Raw genomic sequence first — 24,873 nt, forward strand, 5'->3', positions numbered from 1 at the left:
AGGAAAGGAGCTACCGTTAACAGGAGTGGTTGTAGGGGTTATGTCGCTGTGAGGGCTACTCAGCGGATTGCCCCCCAACTGTAAAAGGTCATAACTTCTGGATCGAAGGTAGTCAGAGCTAGACGAGTCCTTTCCGACCCCAGTTTAAACAGATAATTCTCCACAAACTATCGCTAGGGTAAGACCCGAGTTTCTGGGGGTTTTCCGGACCTGTTAGACAGAGAACTGGGCAGTAGTGAGTCCAAAGAGTTGTGAGGAGTGGGCGGGACTTACTATTGGGTAGTAACAGACAAACTATATGCCTTTTTTTTGGTCAGCCAGTATGGACTGATTTTAGTTACCACCTTCAATTTTCTCAAAAGCCGACAGTGCGCCTTATAATCCGGTGCGCCTTATATATGGACCAATATTGAGCCACAACAGGTCTAGCAGCTACGGTAAGCAGCCGCCGACTTAATTTTCGCCTGTAGAAGAAGAAGCGCGCGGTGCATGCTGGGATAGTTGTCAGAACGCTGATTTGTTAATAAAGTTTGACTGAACTATCTACCTACTGACCGTCTAGAATCAGGTCGTCTGCAGGTCATTTAGCACCACGTTCTCTACAAACATGCTGTGCGCGAACGGAGAAGGGTGGCCATCGTCTGGCCACGCCCCGGCCCAGTCGCGGAAGGCTCTCCTCGCCGACCGGAGTCGGACTGTTTTGTTGACATTCACTTTAGTGCAGCTCCAACTAGTGGATGCATAAGCCTCTACTGTAGCTTCTATTCTATGCGCCTTATAATGCGGTGCGCCTTATATATGAAAAACATTTTAAAATAGGCCATACATTGAAGGTGAGCCTTATAATCCGGTGCGCCTTATAGTGCGGAAAATACGGTAATCAAGCAGATAATTTTACACACAAATGGTGTAACATGGTTGATAGACTGCCTTTAAAGTTCTGTGTGTCCAAAAACAAACACTATTTTCCAAGTCTGATGGGATGGCAGAGCTGTGTAGGTTGGGTTTAAACTACTAGAACTTAAATTTCAATCCAACACATTTCACACTTAATTTAGAAATCAAATAACAAATAATGTTTTTTTTTGTTTGTTTGTTTAACTAGGAAATTACTCTAGATAAAACATTAGGTTTATCAAAGTAGCATTTAAATGGTAAATGGACTGAACTTATATATTTAATTACATGTATTTACTGCATACATTTAACCAAAACAACATTATAGTATTGAAAAAGGATTTTAGTTAATTGTAGGATTGTAGGATGAAATCAGGTTTTTACAAATAATTTAAAAGCCAGCGCTTTTTGGAGTCTTGGAATAAAACATCTGAATATACTATGAGACACTTTAAAACCAAACTATTGAAAATCATGCTGTCTGAATCTTGCACCATTATAATTTTAATTTTATTATGCATCAACTGAGAAGAAAAACTGCATAAAATAATCAAATTAAAATGTTGCAAAAAAATAAAAAATAAAAATTGGGGTTTAATTGTATTCCTTTATTCACGTTATTATCCATTTGCATGTGTACTTAAAACAAGAGACAGTTCCTGCAAATGCATTTGCATGTTCTTTGTAACTATTTTAGGAAGGAATACTTTAGAGATTAAACATCAACTTATAGGAGCCCTTTGTTAATAACAGTTGATATAAAGTATGAAAACCTCACTTCACAAGTTAGAACTGTTTTTGGAGAAAAACAAACAATTAAGAAGAAGGATTTCAGAATAACTAGCAATATGGCTAACTTTTCATTTTCTATTTCTTCATTATACATCCAAAGTCTCCCATCTGATCCTCCATCATCTCCAAATCCATACAAACAGGGCGATGTATGTCAGTCTGGCACTCCTCTGGGGTCGGCCAGTACTCGACCCAAGTAGTCTCACCAATGATGTACCGGAATCTGAACACAGAAAATCGAACGGCGCGTTTAGTTTCCACAAAGCAGGATTTTGGATGGTTATGCTTTATTCAAGGACCAAATGGATCAGAGTATCAAAAAAACATGTTACATGACTTCAATTTTTTATGAAATGTTTTAAACAAAACATATCCCAAATTTAAAAAGTATGTTGGCTGCTTATTATCACAGCAAGTTGGGTTAAATTAAAAATCATCTCACGATTCAAGGAGCTACACATTTGATTAAAATAACATTTTAAATCTTATCACCATGAAAACCGCTATGATCCTCAAAACAATTAATTAGTGAAAGTCTCCTGTCGATTTTCACCTAAAATATAAAGGCTTTTGGCTCTGCCACACACAACTTTGTCTAAATAGTGTAGACCAAGTCTTGGGTAGTTGACAAGTAGTCTTGTTTTGTTTTAGAAAATTATGCATTTTCTAAAAATGTTTACTTGTAAAGCAAAAATTATGCAGATTTAACAGAGAAACTAAAGAATAAATATTGAAATGAAACTCATTTATCATTTAGTTAACTTGCTGAAAAATCTGAAATAATGTTTAATCCTATTTCCCTAAAATTTAAATAAGCCTCCTCCTTGCCAGTTCTGCTGCTACACCAACATGACCCTGGATCTTGAACCCATATAAACAACCCTTACGACATACAACACACTTACGAGGTGCCGACGATGTGAATATCAGATGATGTACCCATGATCAGGTAGGTTTTGCCCGGTCTCAGATCTAGCGCCTCTCTGCAGTGCTGGTAAGTAAGGAACGTGCGGGATTTGCCCTGTGGACTCTCATCAGTAGTTCCTGTGCAAGAAAAGGTTTGTTGGAGAAGAGAATGCAGGACACAAGAAGAGTACAACATGCATAAGGGACATGTTTATTGCCCTTAAAGGTTCATAGTTACTAACAGTAAAGGCAGATTTTCTTTGAATTCAAGCACAATCTCTTATGAACCTGAAGTAGATTAAAGGAGTAGTTCAAGAAATTTATTTTTTACATGCTATAGATTTACAAACCATCAAAATAAACAGATAGCACCCACCTTGCTTAAAGGTTTGAAGAATGCGCACAGTGTAGGAGTCGGTGGTGTAATTGTCAAAAAAATCCACCACAACCACTTTGTAAACTGAAATAAAGAAAATGTATAAACTGTGATGCTCTCTCACTCAATAAAGCCTTTAGCAAAAATATTTCTCTATAATTTCACACTATAATAAACACTCTTACCAAAATCTATTTTGCTTGATTCTGTGGATTCACAAGCTTTTGCCAGACGGTTATCATTGCTGATTTCCTCTTTTCTCTGTTTACTGCAGTTTTCTAAAAAGTAAACAGGAAAGTAAGATACGTCTGTGAGGAGTGTGAGAGAGCAAATGTGTAATATATATTTGTAAAAACGTCTATCCGTCATTAACATGTGTGCATGCTGGATTTGAACATGTTTGAACAGGCCTCCAATATTGGGTGAAGAAAATGAACAATATTTTCAATACAAAACAATGTACTGAACTACAAAAAAAAAATAAAAATACAACAAAAAATGTTATGACACTCCTTTAAACCCCATTTGTATCATTTTCAACAAAGTTTTAAAAAGGATAAGAAAGAAAAATTATGAAAAGAGTGTTTCCAAATGTGTTTTAGCATTCCTGCGTGAGTTGTGTTGCATGGTTTATAATCAGCTCAGATAATTACCTTCAGCACATAGACATGCCTCGCTCTGACAAAGCCTCAATAACTCGCCACTTTTCCTCTGAGGACGGTAGAACTTCACACACCGTTTCTCTGAAGCAACTAACAGAGAAACGCATAATAATCCATGAAGGTATCAATGTTTTAAGCATTTATACATTTACAACACAGATCTTGAATGAACTCCATGCTCTCTGTGCTTTTAACGCGGAAATAAATATCTTGTGACAGTAATTTGTTCAGCCTGAGTCGCCCGTATTGTTGTCGTTTAGAAACCCACTGTCATAGTACTCGTAGACGGACACAGCAGCTGGCTGCAAGAACCCCACCGTCATGCTCTGTTCTATCCTGAAAGCGATTTCTTCAGGCCGGGTGTTAGAAACCTGTGAGAAGAGGTGGTCATTAATATCATGACAAGTGTGTGTTGAACCACATATCACTTTTTAATGCTTCTACACTTCAAATGATAAAGCTACAACTGCTCCAGATTGCTTGAATCCGTATGCTAACACAACCGCCAATGATGTGGAACGTTCAAAAGAATCACGTGGTTATTTTAGCGTTTGCTTGGTTTGACAAATCCTAAAAACTGGAATGCAAATGTAAAACATTTTGAATTCAAAACAGCCAGGCACACATTCTTACCTTATTCAGATAAATGATCAGGGATCCCTTTTCGGACAGCTCTTTGTTTGCCTCATATTTATCAATGATGTGATCACGCCCTGCAGACAACTACACAACCACCAGATTTAGAAAAGCTTATTAGATCTGATTCAGGACAATTTATTTTAGCTCCCATGTTTGTGAGCGACTCTTACTGCATCCAGGTCATTTTTGTTAAATTTATAACCTGTTGGTAAACCAATATCCAAGATTGACATGGATGCACTGTGCTCCGTGTTTTTGTACCTGCACACACACAGAAACAAATGTACAAAAACATTTATGAGCGTCACAGAATCTCATGAATGTCAGCAATGCCTCAAACAGCAACACAAGCTTTTAAAAATATTTGCATCCCACCTGAAAATAGGAAAATGCTTAGTTTTATATCTGATCAATAGGTCACAATATGACTTAGCCTACTTACCACCTCAGTGATACAACATAAATCTATAATAGTAAGTGGCTAATTCTTTAGCCTGCAGTGTTGTATGTTGTAGCTATATAACACTACTTTGCCTTTTTTTGTACTCTTTCGGCTAAATGATGCAAGCAGTCATTTTTCTCTGAAGTATAGCTTGTATTTAGTGCTTTGCTCGTGTACTTATTGCCTTATTTGTATTCAAATTTGATGTAGATTTGAGAACCTTTGTCTTATTGGGCAAATGCTGTGTGGATGCATCTTGATACAGACCAAGGGTCTTTATGGTGCTTCTTAGGCTATTCAGTACAACATGAGTTGCTGATATTACAATTGCAGTCTTGCTGCATTGTGTGAACTTTAATAGCCAGATTGGAAGTTAAGGTCAGGATGCTTTCTTCTATTGCTCCTTAGATGGGTTATTGTTGTTATATGTAGTGTGTTGCACAAAATGTTTAGGTTTACTCATAAAAATGCCAAGTGAACTGACATTGAAATATGTTCCTATATAATATGTTTTTAATTAAAATTTTATAAGGACATTTAACTGAGCTTGCATAACAATAAAGCAATCGGTACTCACAAAACTTCTATCTTGAGCTTGTACACTTTTTTATTTTCTTCAGAGCTCACTGCAAAAAAACAAATTTGATTACAGTTACATTGACAAAAAAGCAGGCAGAGAAGACCAATACAACCAAACCCCAAATAATCAACCATTAAACAAAGATAAACAGACAATAGAGGGAGGAATGACAGTACCTTCAATAAGCTCCAATGTCAGGTCAAACATCTCACAGTCACTCTCCTTTTTTGTTGGTATTGCATAATAAAGTGATGCCATCTGAAGCACAGAAAAAAAAGAACTGTTGCAGCCTCAGAAAGTTTTTGATTACACAGCACAATGAATTTCAACCTGAATTTCTCTGTAGCAAACAAGCTCAGCATCTAATACTGACACAACATCTTCAAGAGAAAAGGGATAATAGCAACTGAGTAGGGCTGGGTCACATCATATTATTCACGATAATACCGATTTTTGTTTTAAAAAAAGACTTTTTTTCGTGAATTTTATCGCGATGTGTTGATTTTACGGCGTAAATATGTCATGCCATCACCTATGCAGCGACATTCAAGTTGTAAAGCTGAAGGCAAACATGGCCGAACTACAAAGAAGAGGCCGGTGAGAAGGTTTTATAGTCTGGGCTGGACTGAATTTCACAAAAGTAGTTGCTATCTGCGATAAGGTAAGGACATAGAGAGGCTTTAGAAGTGCTTTTTTTCTGCTGCAGCTCCTGTACCGTCATTACCTGGATCAGTGGCGCAAAAAGTGGGTATGCAGGGTATGCAACGCATAGGGGCGCAGCACCAGAGGGGGCGCCAAAACCCCGTCTGGAGGGGGCGGCGCGCCGATGATGTTTTCCCGTACACTTCTGCGCGCCATAACAAGGTAAATGTAGCGAGTTTTAACCTTCACGTATCGTCGCCTCGGGAGGGGGGGGGGTGGCGCCAATCTATGTTTTTGCATCCACCTGAATAATGTGTAGTTGCGCCACTGACCTGGATACACGGAGCTCAGCTCTCAGCCACAGTGAAAAAAGCTTTCTGAAACACCAGCGTCTTCCCAAAAAAAAAAAAAAAAAAAAAAAATCGAGGCTTAGCGCAAAATTCAAAGCCACCGAGATATATGAAACATAAGAAATAATTCCTGACCATTTTGTCAGCACCAAGTTGACTGAAGACGCAAGGACAGACGACTACTCAGAAACATGGAGAAGAAGCTAGCTAGCTGCAGCTAGTCACGGCTACTAACACGCTTTAAAGAAATAAGTAGAACGAGCCGAATTTGCTTATTGCTCCGTGCCCCGAATCAGACATATTAAAAGGAAGATTTAATTTTAATAAGCTGCAGTAAAATTGAGTATAACACATCTTAAAGCTTTTAAAATTACTAAAAGTAATTACTTGTTGTCTATCCTATCTATTATATAGTTTATAGTTCCCTGCTTGCTCCAAAAAGGTCAAACTTTGTTAAAACTTTGTGAGGGAAAAGTTATGAAAATAAAAGCATTTACAGTCTCATTAACGTACATAAATACACACAAAAAAATAAATTTTCACAAACAATTAGTTATACTTACATTAAACATTGCTTCCCCTGTCCCTGTTGCAGTCACTGTGACATTCTTATTAATGCCGTCAAACTGTTGGGGAAACAGGAAATTGCTTACAGAAACCCTCCCCCAAAATATATTTATAATTGCATAGTAAAATGAGCTCCTAACCGAACAAATTTGCTTGGTAAATTCAAAACATAAAGGACTCATTTGAAGTAACACTGGTCTCATTGAGAGGTTATCTGATCCACTGTTGCCTTTCTACCAACTCAGTCTGCTCACTGTATATTCCTAAACCTAAGGGATTGTTCTGCACAGTTTAGAAACTGTTGACAATGGCATGATTGTTGGTGCCAGCCCATTTGGAACCTGAAACAACAATGTTAGTCCTTGAATGGCTTTTCTTTTCTTCTGACACGATGGTTTCAACTTCAACAACTAATCAAGTCTAGATGTCAAAATCCACTGAGTTTCTTACATTTGTTTGAGCCTGTGCATCCAATAAACAGGTCAATGAGTGTATTTTAAAGGTTCCTCAAAAGAATCGATACAAAACCCTGCAAAGGTTATATTTCACTATGGTATGCTGAGTTTGTTTTTCAGTCTGATGATGTTTTTTTTAGGTTACATTATAGATTTTGTACTAAATAGACCTTAGTTTGTCACTTTTTTGGGCAAATATTCCATTCTGTAGTTGATCAGAAAAGCAGTAGTTTTCACTCTTGGCAGTTTTTATCCATCTTCTCACCTTAGATGTTCTAGTGGTGTAGTGATTTTGATTGTTCAAGTTTATCTTGTTCATCAGTGACCTGCCTTTTACCGATACGTCCACATTTAGATCAAAAGGAGGCTCGTTCACATTGGAGGCATACTCTGCTACAGCCTGATACACCATTATAGTAGCCTGGAGAAAAATATATAATTCAGCATCAAATATCTGACTAAACAGAAGAGAAGTATGAAACAATTTATTTTTTCATTACAAACAAAGTGCTTGACCTATCGAGAGTTTTGAATTACCTGAGTTGCTCCGTAGCCTCCAGAGTACCTCTGCTGTTGGCTGAGCCATCGTACAATAGGTTTAGCTTCTTCAAATGCCTTTAAGAAAAGGAGGCAAAAAAAAACCCTGTGTTTTATTTTAATGTTTCACTGAATGTGTTACATGATCTTAATGCCTTTTGGAATTATGGCAATTCATTTTATCTACTAACTACATAGAATAATCTCACATTTTTAGGATTTTAAGCACAGGAATGGGAATATGGATGCAGAGAGGCCAAATACTCTCTATTCCAAGCGAGCAGAGAACACTGTTTTTGCTTTTTCATCTGGCAAAAATTGTAGGACAGTAGAAAGTTTGAGAAAGGTATTTCACTGTGATAACACCTGTAGAAGTAGACATGACTTAGGGATACAATTTAAATCTGATCTGAAAAGTTAGACATTCACATTTGTATTCAAAAGTCTATTAGTCTCCATGCAGGAGTAAAGTATTGTAAAAATCTACTTTTAAGTAAAATGTTAGAAAAGTGAGTGTACTTCAGCGTTTTTGGTATCTCAGGTATATTGATTTTCTCATGGCAGTTGTCTTGTTTTGTCAACTGTAACTTGACAAAAGTTTTTTTCTTTTGTCAGTTCTTTAAGCACATTGAAAACCAATTATTCTCAACTTTGACAAGAAATGCAAACAATGTTATAGCAAAACTTTGTGCCATGAGATGTGTCTTTACCCTTTCACTTAAAAGTCGACTTGAAATCATACTCCTACAGTGCTACTATTTTACCCAGGTCCGGATTGGCTAATCCTTTTGAAATAGTTGCAATTATATGGCATAAAAGCACAAAACTTGTAAATTTTAATAAAATGCTGTGTTCTTGCACTGCTTTTATTCACTATATCGAAATGTCCAGAATCAAGTGTCATTATGTAGTAATATTATAAAACAGAAATTCCTGCAATTTCATGATTAAAACTGACATAGGACCACAAAAATAAAAATCACATATATATTAATATTTAGTTTTTAGGAGTTTTAGTCTGCCATTTGTCACAACACCCACCTGGTCCTTCACAAGTGCAAGAAGAGCATAAGCTGTGGCCTCCAGCGTAGCATCTTTCCCCTTTTGAACAGGCCAGTGGGTTCGATCTGTGGAAAACATTCTCAAATTATTACTACAGTTTGTGTGTGATTAGCCTCTTAGTTATTTCTGTATTCTTTTTACATGTTTGAAATGAAATGTTATGCTAGTAAACCTGGGGCAGCATGCTTGAAGAGAACACCTCGGTCCAGTTTTTTAAAGTTCACCAGGGCGTATGATGTCAGCGCAACAGCGTAAGGATTGGTGAGCCACTGCAATCGTTGTTCCAAGTAGGCTTGTGCTTTTCTCATGCTGGTTGGAAGGCTCTTTTGTGCAAAAACATTATTCACAATCAGTCATGTCAAGGTCAGAAAAAATGCTGAGGACATAAATAGGTCCTTCAGAAGTTGTGTTAGGCTCTTTCTCACTGCGTTCTTCTTTTTTCTTGTGGGAAATGATCCAGACTCACCTCATAATTTTATTTTATTTTTTTAATTACAGCCAGCAGCAGCACAGTGTGGTATCGTCTAAATTTGCACCAGTCAAACACAATATGATTTWAAAAAAAAACAAAACAAAAAAAAAACAACTGGGGTAAAGTTAGTCTTTATGTATTTATGCTGTTGATTCCAGTACAGAACAGACCCAATCATGTCATCAATCCAGCAAGGTGAAAAAATGGCAACCTCCATGGGTGAAAAATATAATAGACATTTTTGATGTAATTATGAGTTTTGGTGTGTCACAAACAGCAATTGTGTTACATGGAAAATGACAACATATTTAGGCCAACATGTTCATCTAATAGTGTATCCTGTTAAAAGTCACTGAATATGAGTTACATGTCTCAGCATTGGTGAGATATGCAACTCTACTTTTTAAATTAAGTCACTGACAATTTAGAACTGCATCAATCACACTGACATTGAGACTAAGAGCAAGAAAGAGTTCATTATTTAGCTAAAAAGGAGATAAACCATTTTAATTTATGGTGAAGTAAATGGTGTCTGAACAAACAGTATGAAAGGTCTGGAAATGCTGTGCGGAGGTTGCTACTCACAGGAACGTAGTCAGAACACATTACACTCGACTCCTTCATGGCAATCAGGCAGAAAGCTGTCATGGAGGCATCTGAATCTACACCGCCCACATCCCCCTTTTCAAATACAGACAGGACACAGAGTTGGTGGCATCTTTTCTGTTTTGACTCCATATTTATAAGGCGGTGTTGATGTATTGTACTCACAATCATCCTCTTATCTGATACCTCTCCAACTTCCATAAACATGCCATCTGGTCTTTGTGTCTGAAGAATCAGAAACTTGATAGCACCACAGACCATACTTTTATCAATGTGCACATGGGCTGTTGCCATGGCAAACACCTTGGCAACATATGCAGTCAACCTTTCCAAGAGAGAGGTGAGAAGAGGACAATAAAAAAATATTTTCTTGTAGAAATTTCTATGAAATGTGGAATTTATAAGTGAGCATCTTACCAGGTGGTGCTTGGTCTGTGTGGATAAATAGCAAAAGATCCATCATTTTTACGAAATTCGAATTGTGCTTGATAACCTGCAAAAAGTTAACAAAAACTTTTAATTACCTTTGAAGAATCAAAAAATATAGTTTTAGGAAATTTACTGTGTTAATGAATTTTTTTTTTTTTTTTACGTTTAGTATGTTGCAGGTAACATTATACAAATGGTATTTGTACCTAAAAAGCGTCTATGAAGCTTACCTGTTTTAATGTATTGTATAGCTTCGTTGCGCTTTTCAAAGCCCACATCTTCCCATTGGTTGGTTTTGTCCAAATATAAAGCTGCAATTACAGGCAGGGTCACGCCAGCCATGTTCTGCTCTCCACATCCTGAGGGCGCTCTAATTAGATTACCCATGGACTCCCCACTAATGACATTATCCAACAGTGTATTCATCTGCCCGATGCCTGTGTTTTCAAATAAGAAGGTTAGTGATCAGGATTGTCATTGGAAAACAACATAAACATCTGTAGAACAAATATACCACCATTGCCTGTATTTTTTGTGACTGCCAACATCTGAATTGGACTGCAAAGTTAATTTGGCTACATCTAACACAAAGTGATGAAGATTATGGAGCAGATTTAACAACGTCCTAAATAGCTAGCTCTAACAAGCTTTGTCATACTGACCAAATTGCTTTACCCTACAGACACGTTCACCCAAACTCTTACAAATATTTAAACACTGAAACACAGATGAGGTTGCGTGCTGGAATCAAACCTTCAACCTCCCAATTGTAAGACAACTACTCTGCACTAGATGGCAGCGAGCCTAAATCACCTACTTGTGGGATCAATGACTTTGAAAACACAAAATACATTGTCAATAAAAAATCTAGTAGGGATGTAAGTGCTAAAATAGTACAAGAACTTTAAACTCTTGTCCTGTTGATGGAAATAACTTGACTTCTTTGCATTGAATTCTCATTGTGTAACTTTTCCTGATGTAAATGTCACAGTGGAAGGGGGTTTGTGCAGTTGTTTCATAATCCTGCCCAATATGGGGGTTTGCTGTGTGGAATTTGTTCTGCCCTTAGCACCAGAGGGAGGTGCTGAAGTATTAACAACTTTAACTACTATAATTTTTTTCGGTGAAGCATATTTACTGCAGCAACATAATGCGGATGCAACGGGATCCAATGTCAGCAGCTTAGTGCACTAATTCCTCTCACCTGTCAGAGAGATCAGAGTGGTCTTCGGTGTATTTGGAACCAGATGGGCCATGGGAATGTCACTGTTAATAATTTCCTCTTGCCTTCCACCTGTGATGGGAAACAGCAAGAGATCAGGTACCATATGCACAAATATTCCTAAGACTAAAAATACCTCCAATGACAGCATTTTAGGAAACTTCTTCAAATTTTTCTTATTCTTTTAGTGAGCCCAACAGTGTGTTAAGAAGGGAAGATAGCATTAAAAAAGACAGAAAGGAGAGACATTCTCCATGAAGCATATAGAGCTATGCCAACAGCAGGCACTGCTCCTTTTTCCTGTTTGGTTTCTGTGCCCTTTACTTCACCAGCCGGTCAACGTGATAATGGCAGGGAAGCAATTTACCATAACAGAAAAATTGTTTTTCCGCCATTAACAGTGACCATGCTAACAAGCCTGAACATGCCTGGCAGGCTCTCTAGTGACGCACTGGACGCAGCGGAGCAGAGAGCAAGCGGGAGGGTATGAGCAGCGAATACCCGAGCATGACCGACAGTGCTAAGTCTAAGTGCTAAGCTGACAGTGGTTGTTTCTGATTGAGTGCTGTATTTCTGCACTAAGCACTGGGCACCAGTGACGGTTTTAACAAATATTTAACAGCCATATTTTTTAAAATAAAGATTACATGCTGAAGCTTTAATATCGAGTTTTATCAACTGATTATGGTTCCAGTTATTTTGATTTGTGTTTCAACCAATCACAGTCACTTGAAGTCAGCGTCACACCTAGCATCGGGTCACCCACACTTTTTTACTCTTAAGSTAAAACTCCCTGGCAGGATTTGTTTGTGCTAAAGTAGGAGCTCTATGAGAGGACTCTGAGAATCTTTGTGCACAAGGGTCCACGTTTCCAAATCGAAAGCTAAAAATTAGACTGGTTCCGTAAACTTACCTTTTCTAGCAGGATCTAGAATTCGTTTTGTGTGCTCTTGCATCAGCACACCTTGAGGCTAGAAAAAGAAACAAATCACGATTAAAAAATCCTGTGTTGACTGGATTCCAAGTCCATATTTGGGTACTTGCAGTTACCATTACACATAACTAAAACAAAGTTTTCCGCTGTACCTAATTTTGCTTATCATATAACATCTCAATAAAATTTCAGTTTTTTGATTTGGCATAAATTTCCCCATTGTGTTATAAGATAAAGAAATCAAACAAAAATTAAATATTTGTACTCTTTGAGGGATAAAGTTGAGTTAGGTAAATTGGATAAGGGGGAGTGATCTTACTAAATGTTTTAAACGTTCTCCAGTATTTTGTTTCCCCAATTCCTGGTTTAAACAGTGAAAACTGCCAAAAACATATTGACTTTAAAGTTTTAACTAAAGAAGGATACTGCACTTATCAAAGTACTGTTGCACTTAACAAATATGGAAATTGGGAGGTCTATCTGGAAGATGCTAACAATAGGATGCTAACATCCTATCTGGAAGATGCTAACATCCTAAATGGTATATCTTCCAGATGTTTCAGCACAGTAAAAGTGTAGAGCAGGCATTCGTCTCTCTTACCACAACAAGCAACATCTTTCTGACTCCATCTGAGTGGAAAGAGCCTTTAACAGCTGCTTTGACCTCAATAGGAAAAGATCCATGTTTCATGGGAATAATGATAAATGGTACAGCTCTTGTAGTTTGGCGTCCGACCTGGACCTCACTTCGAAACCACTTTTTTTTGTAAGCTGCACTGCAGATGCTGGCCTCCTCTTTAAACTCAATGCGTACCTGTAGAGCAGATTGAGATTGGGAGTTTAACAAGGAAAAACTCAATCTCAATCTGTCATTTTAAGAGCAAAGAGCAAACAAAGATAGAGAAAGAAAGAGGCGTACATATGATTCAATATTCAAAGTGTGTGACACATATACAGTCTGGATTAGACTGTATTCCAGACACCTCAAACTCACAGTTATGGGATTGTCATCGTAGTTGTGGAGAATTGCCCTAATTTCCAGTTGCTCTCCTTGAACAGCTGAGTAGGGCAGCCTTAGGTCAATAAAGAACGGCTTCCAGATAATGATCTTCAGTGGTTTGGCCACACAGAGACCTTCAATGAAGCAGAAAATAAAACACACAAAATGAGATAGAAATCAAAAGCCTAGAAGGATATCAAAAAGTTATTTTCTACTGAAGTCTTAAAAGAAATTTACTTCTTGTAAACTGTGGTCTGGTCTTTTTATTGTTCTTGTCAGACAAGCATAAACTACAGAACTATTTTGCATACATGCAAAAGACAAGCCATTTTTATATTCTCATCAGTCTAGATGATCATTTCAGAAACCATAATGCTAAAGCTTAAAAAATACAAATTTTTTAAGTAGTGCAATATGACTACAAACATTTAAATATTAGTGAGACATCTTACACACTTCCCTTAAGTCATTGTAAAGTGAAACAGCAACAGATGTAACCCGATTAGACCGCTGATGCTCACCATGAGTTTTTGACATGCTGACGGCAGTCAGCTGCCACGTTGTGATTGTGTCCGGCAAAGCTTCAGTCTTCTGAGCTGTCGCGGTGTTACTGATGGAACAACCAAAAATCATGTTGGTGAGAAAACATTTAGCATTTAGTAGCCACATGTTTTCTTCTGCTGCTCTTCTTACCAGTTGGGGTCGTTTGCAGGGCATCTTAGTGAAATATCCTTCCAAAACCAACTTTCTGGGAAATTGGAGCGCGACACGATGTCGTTATTGGATACCTTGTAATCATCTGTCTCACCTCGGGAAAAGATTAGAAAAAACCGATGTTTTCTTGCTTGTTTAAGAAAAGACTTTGAGTAGAAATGAGAGCAAATTGTGTGCTTGTCTCTTACTGCGAGCTAGGTGTAGGATTTCCACCTTCCTCTCATCTCTCTGTTTTTTCATCTCATTGCAGCAATGCAGGAAGGCCTGCTTGCATTCTGGACCATCCATGATGTACTCAGTGCGCCTCTCACAGGTGTATGAGATGGGGATTTCCTTCATCCCATCCAAACAGCAGTCCTTTTGTAAATGGTCTTCAAAACCACTTACTGACAAAGACATGAAATGATGACGCACATGTCAAAGCTTTTTATACATTACTGCTCTGTCTTTATCGCAAAAATTAACCAATAATCTGCTAAGTCTCCAGTTTTGCATAACTTCCGTCTGATTCAGTTCATCAATAATTGCCATTAAAATTCTTTTTTGAAACTAACTCATGTAACTCGATCTCAAGCTGAGGAAGGCTAAGCACAGAGTTAGAGATGTCAAGAGAAATGTGTGTGGGGGAAAGAAATGACATTTGCAGAGACAATGGCACAATTCACATTACAACATAACATTACTGGCTTGTTATCCACAAATTAACACTAGTATTAGAAAAATACGGTGAAAAAATTAATTCTTACTTAAGCTGGTTCTGACTTCAGTGATAGTGGTTTCTCTTTTCCTCCTGGTGGCAGTGGGGCATTTTAACTCTAGAAACAGGAATTTTCAGAAACACAATCTTAATATCAAATTCCACAATGTATAAATAACACATCAATGAAAGTTTCATGTAAAAATAAGAAGTAGGTGATTCAAATTGCAGAAATTATTATTATTTTCTGAACCTAACATACTGAGTGTAGATCCAATTGTTTTATGTCTGATGATTAAATTCAGGTTAGCCCAATCATAACCTAACTTTTACTGTTTATCATCTTCCTTGAAAGAGGACACACCAACAAGCACTGTGATCTTCTTACTGTCCATCACTTTACAACTTTCTGGCTTTTAACAAACCATTTTCTTTCTTTTTTAACTAATTTCTTCTTTGTTCAACCCAATCGGTTTTGCTGTTGTTTCTTTATATTTACTTCTTTTTGGTGTTTCACCAGTAATACAAAATTCATAAACATAATATGACATAATATTAAATATTTTTTAAGTTGGGTTAGATTAACATTTGTTGGTGTTTTATTCTCCTGTTACTCGGAGTAAAAACACTGCTTAGCTGCTGCTTGCATAATACAACCAGTAGAGGGCAATAGTTGTGATCGTTTGGTGGTTAACACTAAAACAAATTTAGGGGAAAGTGTGACCTGTTCTGGACGGCGATCCATCATGGCTGCTCTGAAACAGGAGTCCTGCATCGTAGAACACATTTCTGCCGTCCTTCCCTCCACCTGCTGTGCAGCCTGTGTCATATTGCTCCACCACGTCCCATATCTAGTCAAAGAGGTGGATTGAAAATAAAATGTCACCACACAAGGCAGAACACTAGAGCTTCACACTTGTGTTTGAAACAAGACATCATATTTATCTTACGGAGAGCTAGTTTGTCAATTTTTCTTTTCATATCGAATAGGCATCAGAATGTTTTGACTTTGGCTTTGGGTTATTGTATTTTTTTTTGTTCTGTGTCTATTAAATTCTTATAAACACCAAAAAAATTTGCCTTTTTCTGTGTGAGGCGGTTCTTGTTGTTCAGTATGTAGACGGCGTCGTCGACAGCCACCATGCCCACTGTGGCCCCTGGGTCTCCTGTTACTACCACATTGATATTCTTCCGAGGTTCATAGCTTGCAGCAGGCGTTTTCATTTCCACTGTCAGCTAACGGGCAGGCAAACACAACATTTACATTTTCTTTACCGTTTCTCCAACATCATGCTTTCAGCGTCTCTCACCTTTCCCATGCAGGTGTCGGTCACGTCCACCCAAACAGAATCTGACACCAGTTCATTTGAACTTGTGTGGTAGAAGGCTACAATGCGGAACGATGGCAGCATTTCCTTTGTAATGTCAACCATCACCGACATCTGGTTTAGATTATTGTTCTTTTCTCTGAAATGTTTCACCAGCTGACCTCTGCTTAATATCTAGGGAAACAAACTTGTTCATTAATCCCTCACTGTTCAGACAAAACAACAAAGAATCGTGTGCATATGCAAACTGCAGGCCGACTCTCACCAGGTAGGTGATGTGTTTTTCCTGACTTTCTGGTTGGGTGAAGTAGAGGTCGAGTTTCATCGACTCCCCTAGCGCCACTTCTGCTGTGTGAACACCTGAAATGTTGTTTCATACATTAATATGCAAAATTTGCCCATGGCTGGTATTATTTAAATTGTTCTTATTGAGGACAACACTTACTTAGGTGAAGCAAACTGTTGCTTGAGGATTTATATGGAAGAGCAACCATTGTGGCCGTTGCTTGTCTATTTGGTGCATTTGGAGGATAATTAGTCTTTGCCTGTGGAAAAGCAATCGAATTAAGGTAAAGAACATAAGGATTAGCTGAGGTAGGTACAGACTCGTTAAAAGTTTCACAAAACCTTTAAAAATAAGATTAATATTTTTGAAAAGGGGCTGCACAGTGGTGCAGTTGGTAGAGCTGATGCCTTGCAGCAAGAAGGTTCTGGGTTCGATTCCTGGCCCCGGTCTTTCTGCATGGAGTTTGCATGTTCTCCCTGTGCATGCGTGGGCTTTCTCTGGGTACTCCGGTTTCCTCCCACAGTCCAAAAACATGACTGTCAGATTGATTGGCCTCTCCAAATTGTCCCTAGGTGTGTGTGTGCATGGTTGTGTGTCCTGTGTGTCTCCGTGTTGCCCTGCGACAGACTGGCGACCTGTCCAGGGTGACCCCGCCTCTCGCCCAGTACACTAGCTGGAGATAGGCACCAGCACCTCTCCCGACCCCACTGAGGGACAAGGGTGTAAGAAGATGGATGGATGGATTTTTGAAAAGTTTATTTCAGCAACTCGGATAACTTATCAAAATACACAATGTAGATACAGACAGACGGATGAGTACCTTTCAGCTAATTATGGTGAGTTTTGCTTATTTAAAGAAATCAAAACATAAATATAAGCTGAAGGAAAATGATGGTTACCTGCCTATTTTCAAACCATACCATTAATCAGAATCATGGCTCTACAACTATTTTTTCCCTAGTGCATTTTATTACCAATATGCATAGCATTGAACATTCTCATGTTTTTAAATGAGATATTTGCCCTTTAAATAGGATTTTAAAAACAATCTTAAACACGAAATATTTTTCAAGACGTATAAAGTAATGTAGTTCCAATTTTTCACCTTTACCAAAACAAACATTTTAATATGCAAATGTTAAAGCTGTAGAAGTGGTAAGTTGTAATGTAGCAATAATAATAATAATAAAGCCAGATTCTATACATGAAAAGATTCAAACAAACAAGGTCGATAGAAAGCATTTCTGGAAACATACTGTGATTCGCAGGCTTTGAATCTCTCCCCCGAAGTTAATAGGAAGTCTTGCCATCCCATTGCTTTTAGTGGTGGACAAAACTCCACCGGGATTGACGGAGACAGGGATGCCCTCTGCTGGAGAACCGTCTGGATTCAAAACTTCTACCTGCCATTGGCAACAGGAGAACTTAAACTTTATGTAATTAATATATGTATAATAATTCTCACTTATATTAACAATGACATAATTTAATAATTACAATGTTTTCTTAGTTTTGCATATAGCACATGGATAGTTGTACGTTACCGTTACGTCGAACGACAACCCTGGTTTGAAATATTTGGGTGTTCTTTTGAAGTGGATGGTGTAAGGGGATTGGACAATCTTGATCCCTTTTAATTCTGCCTCCACCATTTCGCTACCTGTCAGGAACGCATAAGCAAGGTTTATTTAGGCAGGTCTAGCACCTTTTTACACTTCGGCTGCATTACATGCTATTTTAGGGACATTTCTCTATATTTAAAGTTTTACAAATAAAGCCCAATTCATCTACTACCTACCCAGTCCATTCAGTTATTAAGAAAGTTGTATTTTTGAGAAACACACTTAGTTTGGAAGAATTAATTAATTTAAGCAATGTTGTCAATCTCACACCTGAATATCTGAGGAAGAAAAAGAGACGTTTTGTCGTAAATTAGTGGGCATTAGTTAGTTCCCAGAATCAATATGTCACTTAATGACAAACAAAATGGATGGAGCACTGTCCTGAACTAAAATCCCACAGGCGCAGAGTTTTTCCTGTACAATTATTTCAAGCAAATGTCGTATGAGAATTGATTTTGAATGGACATTCAACCTGAAAACATTACAATTAAATTTTTTCCCATGACCACCTCTGATAGCGTTCCATCTACTTTCATGCCTAAAACCTGAAAACACATTTTTTTAATTTTCTTTCGGCTTTCCAACACAATTTTTTAAATAATCATTAGATAAAATTAGACACATCTGGGCTGTTGTCTGTGTGATGTTTCAACACATAACACTATTTTGCTCTATTTTGTAGAATGTGCACAAAAACATCATGAATAGAATAATGCTGCACAAAAACAGCTGCTGAAAAATGTCTTAGATTAGAGAAGTACATCAGAGCAATGAAAACGATTTTAATACAGAAATGGGGGTTTAATGAAAAGCACCTTCTTCAAGGTTATCTTTGAAAGTCACTTGACGGACTAGCCTCCGTTCATAGCATATTGTAATGTATTAAATATAACTTTTTCACCAATCCTCTCTGTCTCTTTGCAATGGCAGCCTGAGAACTGAAACCTTTTTTTTTTCCTCTCGCTGCTGCACAGGCAGAGAAAACATTTAAATCAAACCAATTTAACATTACGTGAATAAAGCGCACAAGGACATTTTGTATTTTTTCCTTCAGGTCAGTGTTGTGTCTACATCTAGCTCGTGGTCTCAAAGTTAAATGGAGCGTCTCTCACCGCTCTCAGTCAGCACACTGACAGACACGTATATGGACCTTCCGACCAGATCCAGGATGTTTTGGCGGATTTCTGTGATGTGTTCCTTCTGTAGAGTTACCATTCCATTACCATTTTGGATCTGTAAAAATATCATGCAAGGATTAGGCAAAAACCAAAACATTTGAATTTGCATGAAACCAGCAATGTAACCCTGATTGAAACCCCTGTGACATAAACACACTTATATAAGTTGTGGTTGGGTTTAAAACATATGTTTCTGTCACTAAAGTAGTCGCTGGTCAAAGTTAATTTTGAAAGATGATTCAATCTTAATATTTTTTTTATGTGGCATTGGAGGGTTTTTCCTCTCTTGGACAAAGAAGCCCCGCACAAAAACTGATAGCAGGATGCTTCATTATCTGCATGATGCAGCACTCATTGAATTATTCACATTTTCTTTTCTACAGTTAATTTCCCGATACTCCAAACAAACTCATGGGAAGTTAATAAGACACTGCATCTTTATTTGTCTTGTTTGACAAAACCCAGCATTAAAAGTTTCCACACTGATCTGCATGCAGAACCAGTGACAGCCACCCACTGCCACTCAGCAACAAATCCTGCACTGGTGCCCACCGAATCCACCAAACCACCACCTAACCAAACAGTCATTAGGAGTCCGTCATGCTGGACTTTTTGAGTATTGTCCTCGCTTGCGCAGCCCATTTGAAGTAAAGCCACGATATCAGACACGTTTCCTTGAAGGTAAACATGGTGGACAAAAGAAAAAGTAACTTTAAGCTCTACTCCCTTTTAAAGTCACCATTCATCTTTCCTAATTCAAACAGAACGACAGAGTGATTTCAGCTGCACCCTTCATGAAAACGTTTCAACGAGCCAATCACAGGAGCATTGAAATAGAAGTTTATGATAAAGATATTTATTCATTAACTTTACAATGGCCTCCATTTTATTTTCATATTCTTTACAACTTAAAAGTCTTTTAAAAATGATTTTAGCCTTTGGCTGCCATTGGCCACAAACGGATGTTAATGTTGATCACAATCTTCATTAAAGTGGGGAGAAAAATGGACGAAGCAGCTTAACTTTTAAACAATTTTGGCTAAACATAAATGCATCTTTGAACGGGGTAAATCTTTGAGGGGAGTGGGGGTAAAAATTTTATGAAAAAATAAAAAAAATAAAGCTCACTAGCAAACTTTCAGACGAGAAATGCGGATCAGCTGCATGAAGGTACTTACCGCGACTCTTTGAAGGGAACTTGGAAAGCTCTTTTTTTCATCGCCGTTTATGAACCCAAACACCGCATAAGCGGTTCCATCCACCTCTCTGCCAAACGTGTACCTAAAACCAGACAAGAATGGTGAACATGTCTCTAAGAAAAACAGGACAAAGGTCTGCATCAACCTACGTAGCTTTGATGGTGATACTGAGGGCATTGCTGTCAACATAGAAGAAGGGAGTCTTAGGCGGAAGCAACAATTTAACTTCAAAGCTGGGAAGCACTGCGAAACAGGACAGCATTTTTGGGGTATTAAATAATTTAAAATAGACTGTCTTTATTAAATTGAAGAATTTAAAAGGGATTTACCATATTCTTTAACTTCAAACTCTGTAGTGAAACTCTCTGCTGCATTGCTGTGAAAGTTGGCCACCATCTTCCAATTTCCAAAGCTGCACACAAGTACAACAAAAAGTAGGAGGTAGCCCTCTGACGGGGATAAATAATACAATCATAAATGTTTCAAAGATTTAACGATGTTGAAAGATCCTTCACCTGACAATATTACCCAGACGGTACTCATCCGTGTAGATTCCTGAAGCCAGATTCCTGAGTGAGATGATCTTAGTCTCTATAACAATTCCAGCAGGGGTCTAAACATAAACACAAAAAGCAAATTTCTTCAAGAAAAAAAAAAGTAATTTACAGTATTTTATTTTATGGTCTGAAGGTCTGGTCTATGTCTGCAGGGCTGACTCTCATTGGTTTAGATATAACTTCTTCATAGTTCGGCCGGCTGGCTGCCGACTGACTGACGCTTCTAGGTATTTTACAGTAGGAGCAGAAAGTTAACGATGAGAAGCTCAGTCAGAAGTGTGTTGTCTTGAACGGCAGCTCATCTACAGCGCTGCTTTGAGTTGGTGACAACAACAGACACGTACGGCACTGCAGTTAATGCTACTGAAATGTAATTGGAATATTTTCACAACTATGTGAAAACCACAAAGGAACCTTTATCCAGTAATTCATGAAACTTTTTGTTCATGTTGTTCACTTTTTAGACCAAAGAAAAGTGGCTGTTGAAAATGAATCCACGTTATATGAACTCTTTACAGATTTTGTTTAAAATTCGGTGGCTTATGAAGCTGGACGCAGGTACTCAGGCCTGCTAACCGGGGGTGAGTTTCCCATTCTGCTGCATCTCAAAAATTGAAACGCAAAACTAATCAGAGAAAATCCACCCACATTTTATGCATTATTTTCTGACATGGTCGCCTTTCCTAATGCCACCATGAGCAACTGCAGCAATATGGGTCGTAACCTCTTGTTGACTGATGTGAAGGCCAGAACAAATTGATTAAAAAAAAAGAAATTTACCAGCTTTGGAAAATATTACAAGAGACGCGGGGCTAAATGAGCTGATGGAAAAATATTAACACAAAACAAACATACAAAGGGTGGACATACAAATAAACACAATAATAAATTGGAACAATGGCAGAAAAATACATTTTATCTATAAAGCATTTTTCAAAATGCTGTCCAGTAATATAGTTTACAAAAAACAGCGACAACAATCGATCAGAGAAGCAGTAGACATTAAAAACAATTCAGGTAAAATATCTTGCACCATACCAGAATTTCAAAATTGACTGAAGTATCCGTTTGGGACTGCATGTCGGGCCACATTGCAAAAATCCTGTAGCGAACTGTCACAGGCACAGAAAGACAGATTATGCATTTTGCACTGCTTTCTAAGTAGCATGCTGCATGTGGAAACCTCAGAAGAAAATAGTTCTTTTTACGTTATTTTTCACATATTTTCTATATTTATATGATGCTTCGTTTATATTTGATGTGTTTTTTTATTATCTCCATTTGTTTGACCACTCTTTCTTATGAACGTTGCCTGTAGATTCAATGGTCTTGAACGTTAAGATTAAAATTCTTCAAACAACATTTGTGACGGCAGATTGTTCTGGCTTTGGACTCACCTGAGCTGCTGGGTGTGTAGATGGGTTTGTCAGTCTGAATGAAAATGAAGCCAGATTGGAAGGAAACTAACGCAACCTTCTCGAGCAATTGATCAGGGAACTGTGCTTGAAGAGTAACATAGTGCTTTCCATTACGGTCGTTGGCAAACGTCTCAGGAGGAATCTACGAATAACAAGCAGTTGATTAAAATATGTGGCTAATGAGCTAATATTAGAGCCAGCTGAAGCAGAGACATCTAAGAGCTGCAGCAGACGAGTCTTTGACCGTGACTTCTTTAGATTTTAACGACAACATTGGTGTTGCATTACTGCCGTCCCTGAGGGCTGGAGCCTGAGACCACAGATGTAGACAAAAAACGTAAACAAGAGGATGCATTGCTGAGCTGCTGGATTTGAATTAGTCTCTGCATCTAGATTTTACAAGCTTTGGCCCAAAAATGTCCAATATTTAAACTGTAATTCTACATCTTGTCACTAAAATATGTTACCTATTGCACAGAAACGATAATGAGTTACGCTATAGTGTGTTCTACAATATCCCTTTTTCAGTTATATTACTAAAAAAAAAAGAAAAAAGTCCAATAATTTACCTGTAAATAAATAAATTCAAACACAGAAACATCCATCACCATGAGAACATATGCATGGCCTACATTCTTATACATTACAACCACAAACATCAAGTATTTTATTTAGATTTTCACGTTGCCATCAACAGCAAGTTGACCAACTAACTTCAGTTTCTTCATTTAGCAAGGAAAACATTCAAAGGCAGGTGATAAGTGCTGCCTCCATCATCATAAAAGGTTTGGATAATTCCAAGAAACATGCATTTTACCACAATTTTTGCAAAGGCCTGGAAGTTTGTTTGATCCGTTAGAGTCACAGATGTGGATGCGAATGTTGTGGTTTTGGTTGGATGGTTCATCACACGTATTTCAACATCCACATTTCGGTTCCGATTCACATTGTCCTGAATCTCAATGAAAATTCGTTCTTCTGTTCCGATTCTCAGCAGGTTGGGGGCAGACATCACATGTCTGAAAGAAGCAGCCGTAGTTTAGACGTCCATCACAGCAGTGTGAAAGAGGCTCTTTATCATCTGTGACTTGGGTTTTTACAATCCTGTAAGAGTTGTACTTAAGACTAGACAGACTTGTATGAGTAATAAAAATGTAATTAATATAACAGAAATTTCTTTGGAAAACACTATTATGAAAACATTCATTACAGCCTTAACAGTGCAACAATCTAACTGCTGTGTGCACTGGCAGCGTAGGGGAAACTTAACATAAAAAAAAAAAAAAAACATCTCCCCATGTTGTTGTGTAGTCGGCATTTCTGATCGTGACCTTGATCCAGTATTGATTAGATCAACAAAATGTTTTATCACTAGTCTGTATTCTGTCCTTTAAGTCTGGTGAAATTCATCTCTAAGTAAATACAAAACAAGATGTGCTCCAATTTTCTCATAGATTATTAACCAAAGTGCTGTATCTTGTCAGAAGATACAACTCAAACAAACCTTCTGACCCAATTTTAATTTTGACATCCTGTTACTGCGAGAAAATCAGGGACTAAAACATGTTAAAAGAGTGTTAATTGATGTTAAATGGTCTGTGTGAGGCAACGGCTAAAACTTAAAAAAATAATAAAAAAGTCTACAAAATTAAAACAAGAGTAAATGTTATCCATTCTGCGCAACAAAAAAAAACACCTTCAGTCTTTACCATTTCAGAAAGTTTTCAATAAATGCAAAACTGAGACATTCGCATCCTGAAAAACATTTTTATAATAAAAGTACCAACACAAGCAACTGGCAGAAACGCCACTATAAAAAAAAAAGAGTAAAAATAGCTTATATCCTATTTATTAAACTCTAAATATGCTTCGAATGCGACAACAAATGTTAGCCTGATGTGTTGGAGCAGCAGATGACTTATCATGATTAAAAACGAGACACCAACTCGACATAATAGACATACGTGTCATCTAAATTTACTGTTGAAAAGTGGTTAAATAGAAATATGTGAATATGAACGGGAGGCCTGCTTACGTCGGAGATCCAGCAGCTGGAGAGAAAAGAGAGAAAAACGCAAGGCAGGCGATCAGCCGGAGCTGGAGCCAATGCATCCTCCTGCCTGGTCCCATCCTGCTCCGAGTGGCTTCGCTCACTCTGTGGCTCCGTTAAAAACAGCTGCCATTGGTTCCTCCCATTTCTTCTGTCTCACCCACTTACACATTGGCAAGATTGTATATAAAAGCTGTGTTAAATTCAGTCCGGTGACTGCCATACCCTATGTGTTTTGATAAGTGTACATGAGA

At 37.8% G+C, this 24,873-nt stretch overlaps 1 protein-coding gene across 1 annotated transcript; it reads right to left on the bottom strand.

The window, feature by feature from the left end:
* Positions 1-1,388: 1,388 nt before the first annotated feature.
* Positions 1,389-24,723, bottom strand: LOC103477706 (complement C3-like). The gene is made up of 43 exons (XM_008431355.1): positions 24,605-24,723; positions 23,387-23,588; positions 22,549-22,711; positions 22,190-22,263; positions 21,110-21,207; positions 20,924-21,006; positions 20,744-20,837; positions 20,574-20,676; positions 19,330-19,450; positions 18,140-18,255; positions 17,852-17,998; positions 16,755-16,854; positions 16,575-16,669; positions 16,292-16,483; positions 16,062-16,217; positions 15,706-15,832; positions 15,031-15,099; positions 14,473-14,670; positions 14,264-14,378; positions 14,092-14,180; positions 13,565-13,704; positions 13,172-13,384; positions 12,550-12,607; positions 11,619-11,708; positions 10,645-10,851; positions 10,403-10,478; positions 10,151-10,310; positions 9,965-10,060; positions 9,080-9,230; positions 8,887-8,972; positions 7,846-7,923; positions 7,574-7,729; positions 6,850-6,912; positions 5,471-5,552; positions 5,292-5,340; positions 4,443-4,533; positions 4,267-4,356; positions 3,902-4,004; positions 3,625-3,723; positions 3,157-3,249; positions 2,972-3,055; positions 2,595-2,733; positions 1,389-1,912 (listed from the first exon to the last, which is right to left on the bottom strand). Exons 1-43 carry the CDS (start codon positions 24,697-24,699, stop codon positions 1,765-1,767), a joined length of 4,989 nt encoding a protein of 1,662 aa, XP_008429577.1. The 5' UTR covers positions 24,700-24,723; the 3' UTR covers positions 1,389-1,764.
* Between the last annotated feature and the right edge of the window lie 150 nt (positions 24,724-24,873).

The sequence above is a fragment of the Poecilia reticulata genome, linkage group LG1 (genome assembly GCF_000633615.1).
Source record: "Poecilia reticulata strain Guanapo linkage group LG1, Guppy_female_1.0+MT, whole genome shotgun sequence".
NCBI classification, from domain to species: Eukaryota; Metazoa; Chordata; class Actinopteri; order Cyprinodontiformes; family Poeciliidae; genus Poecilia; species Poecilia reticulata.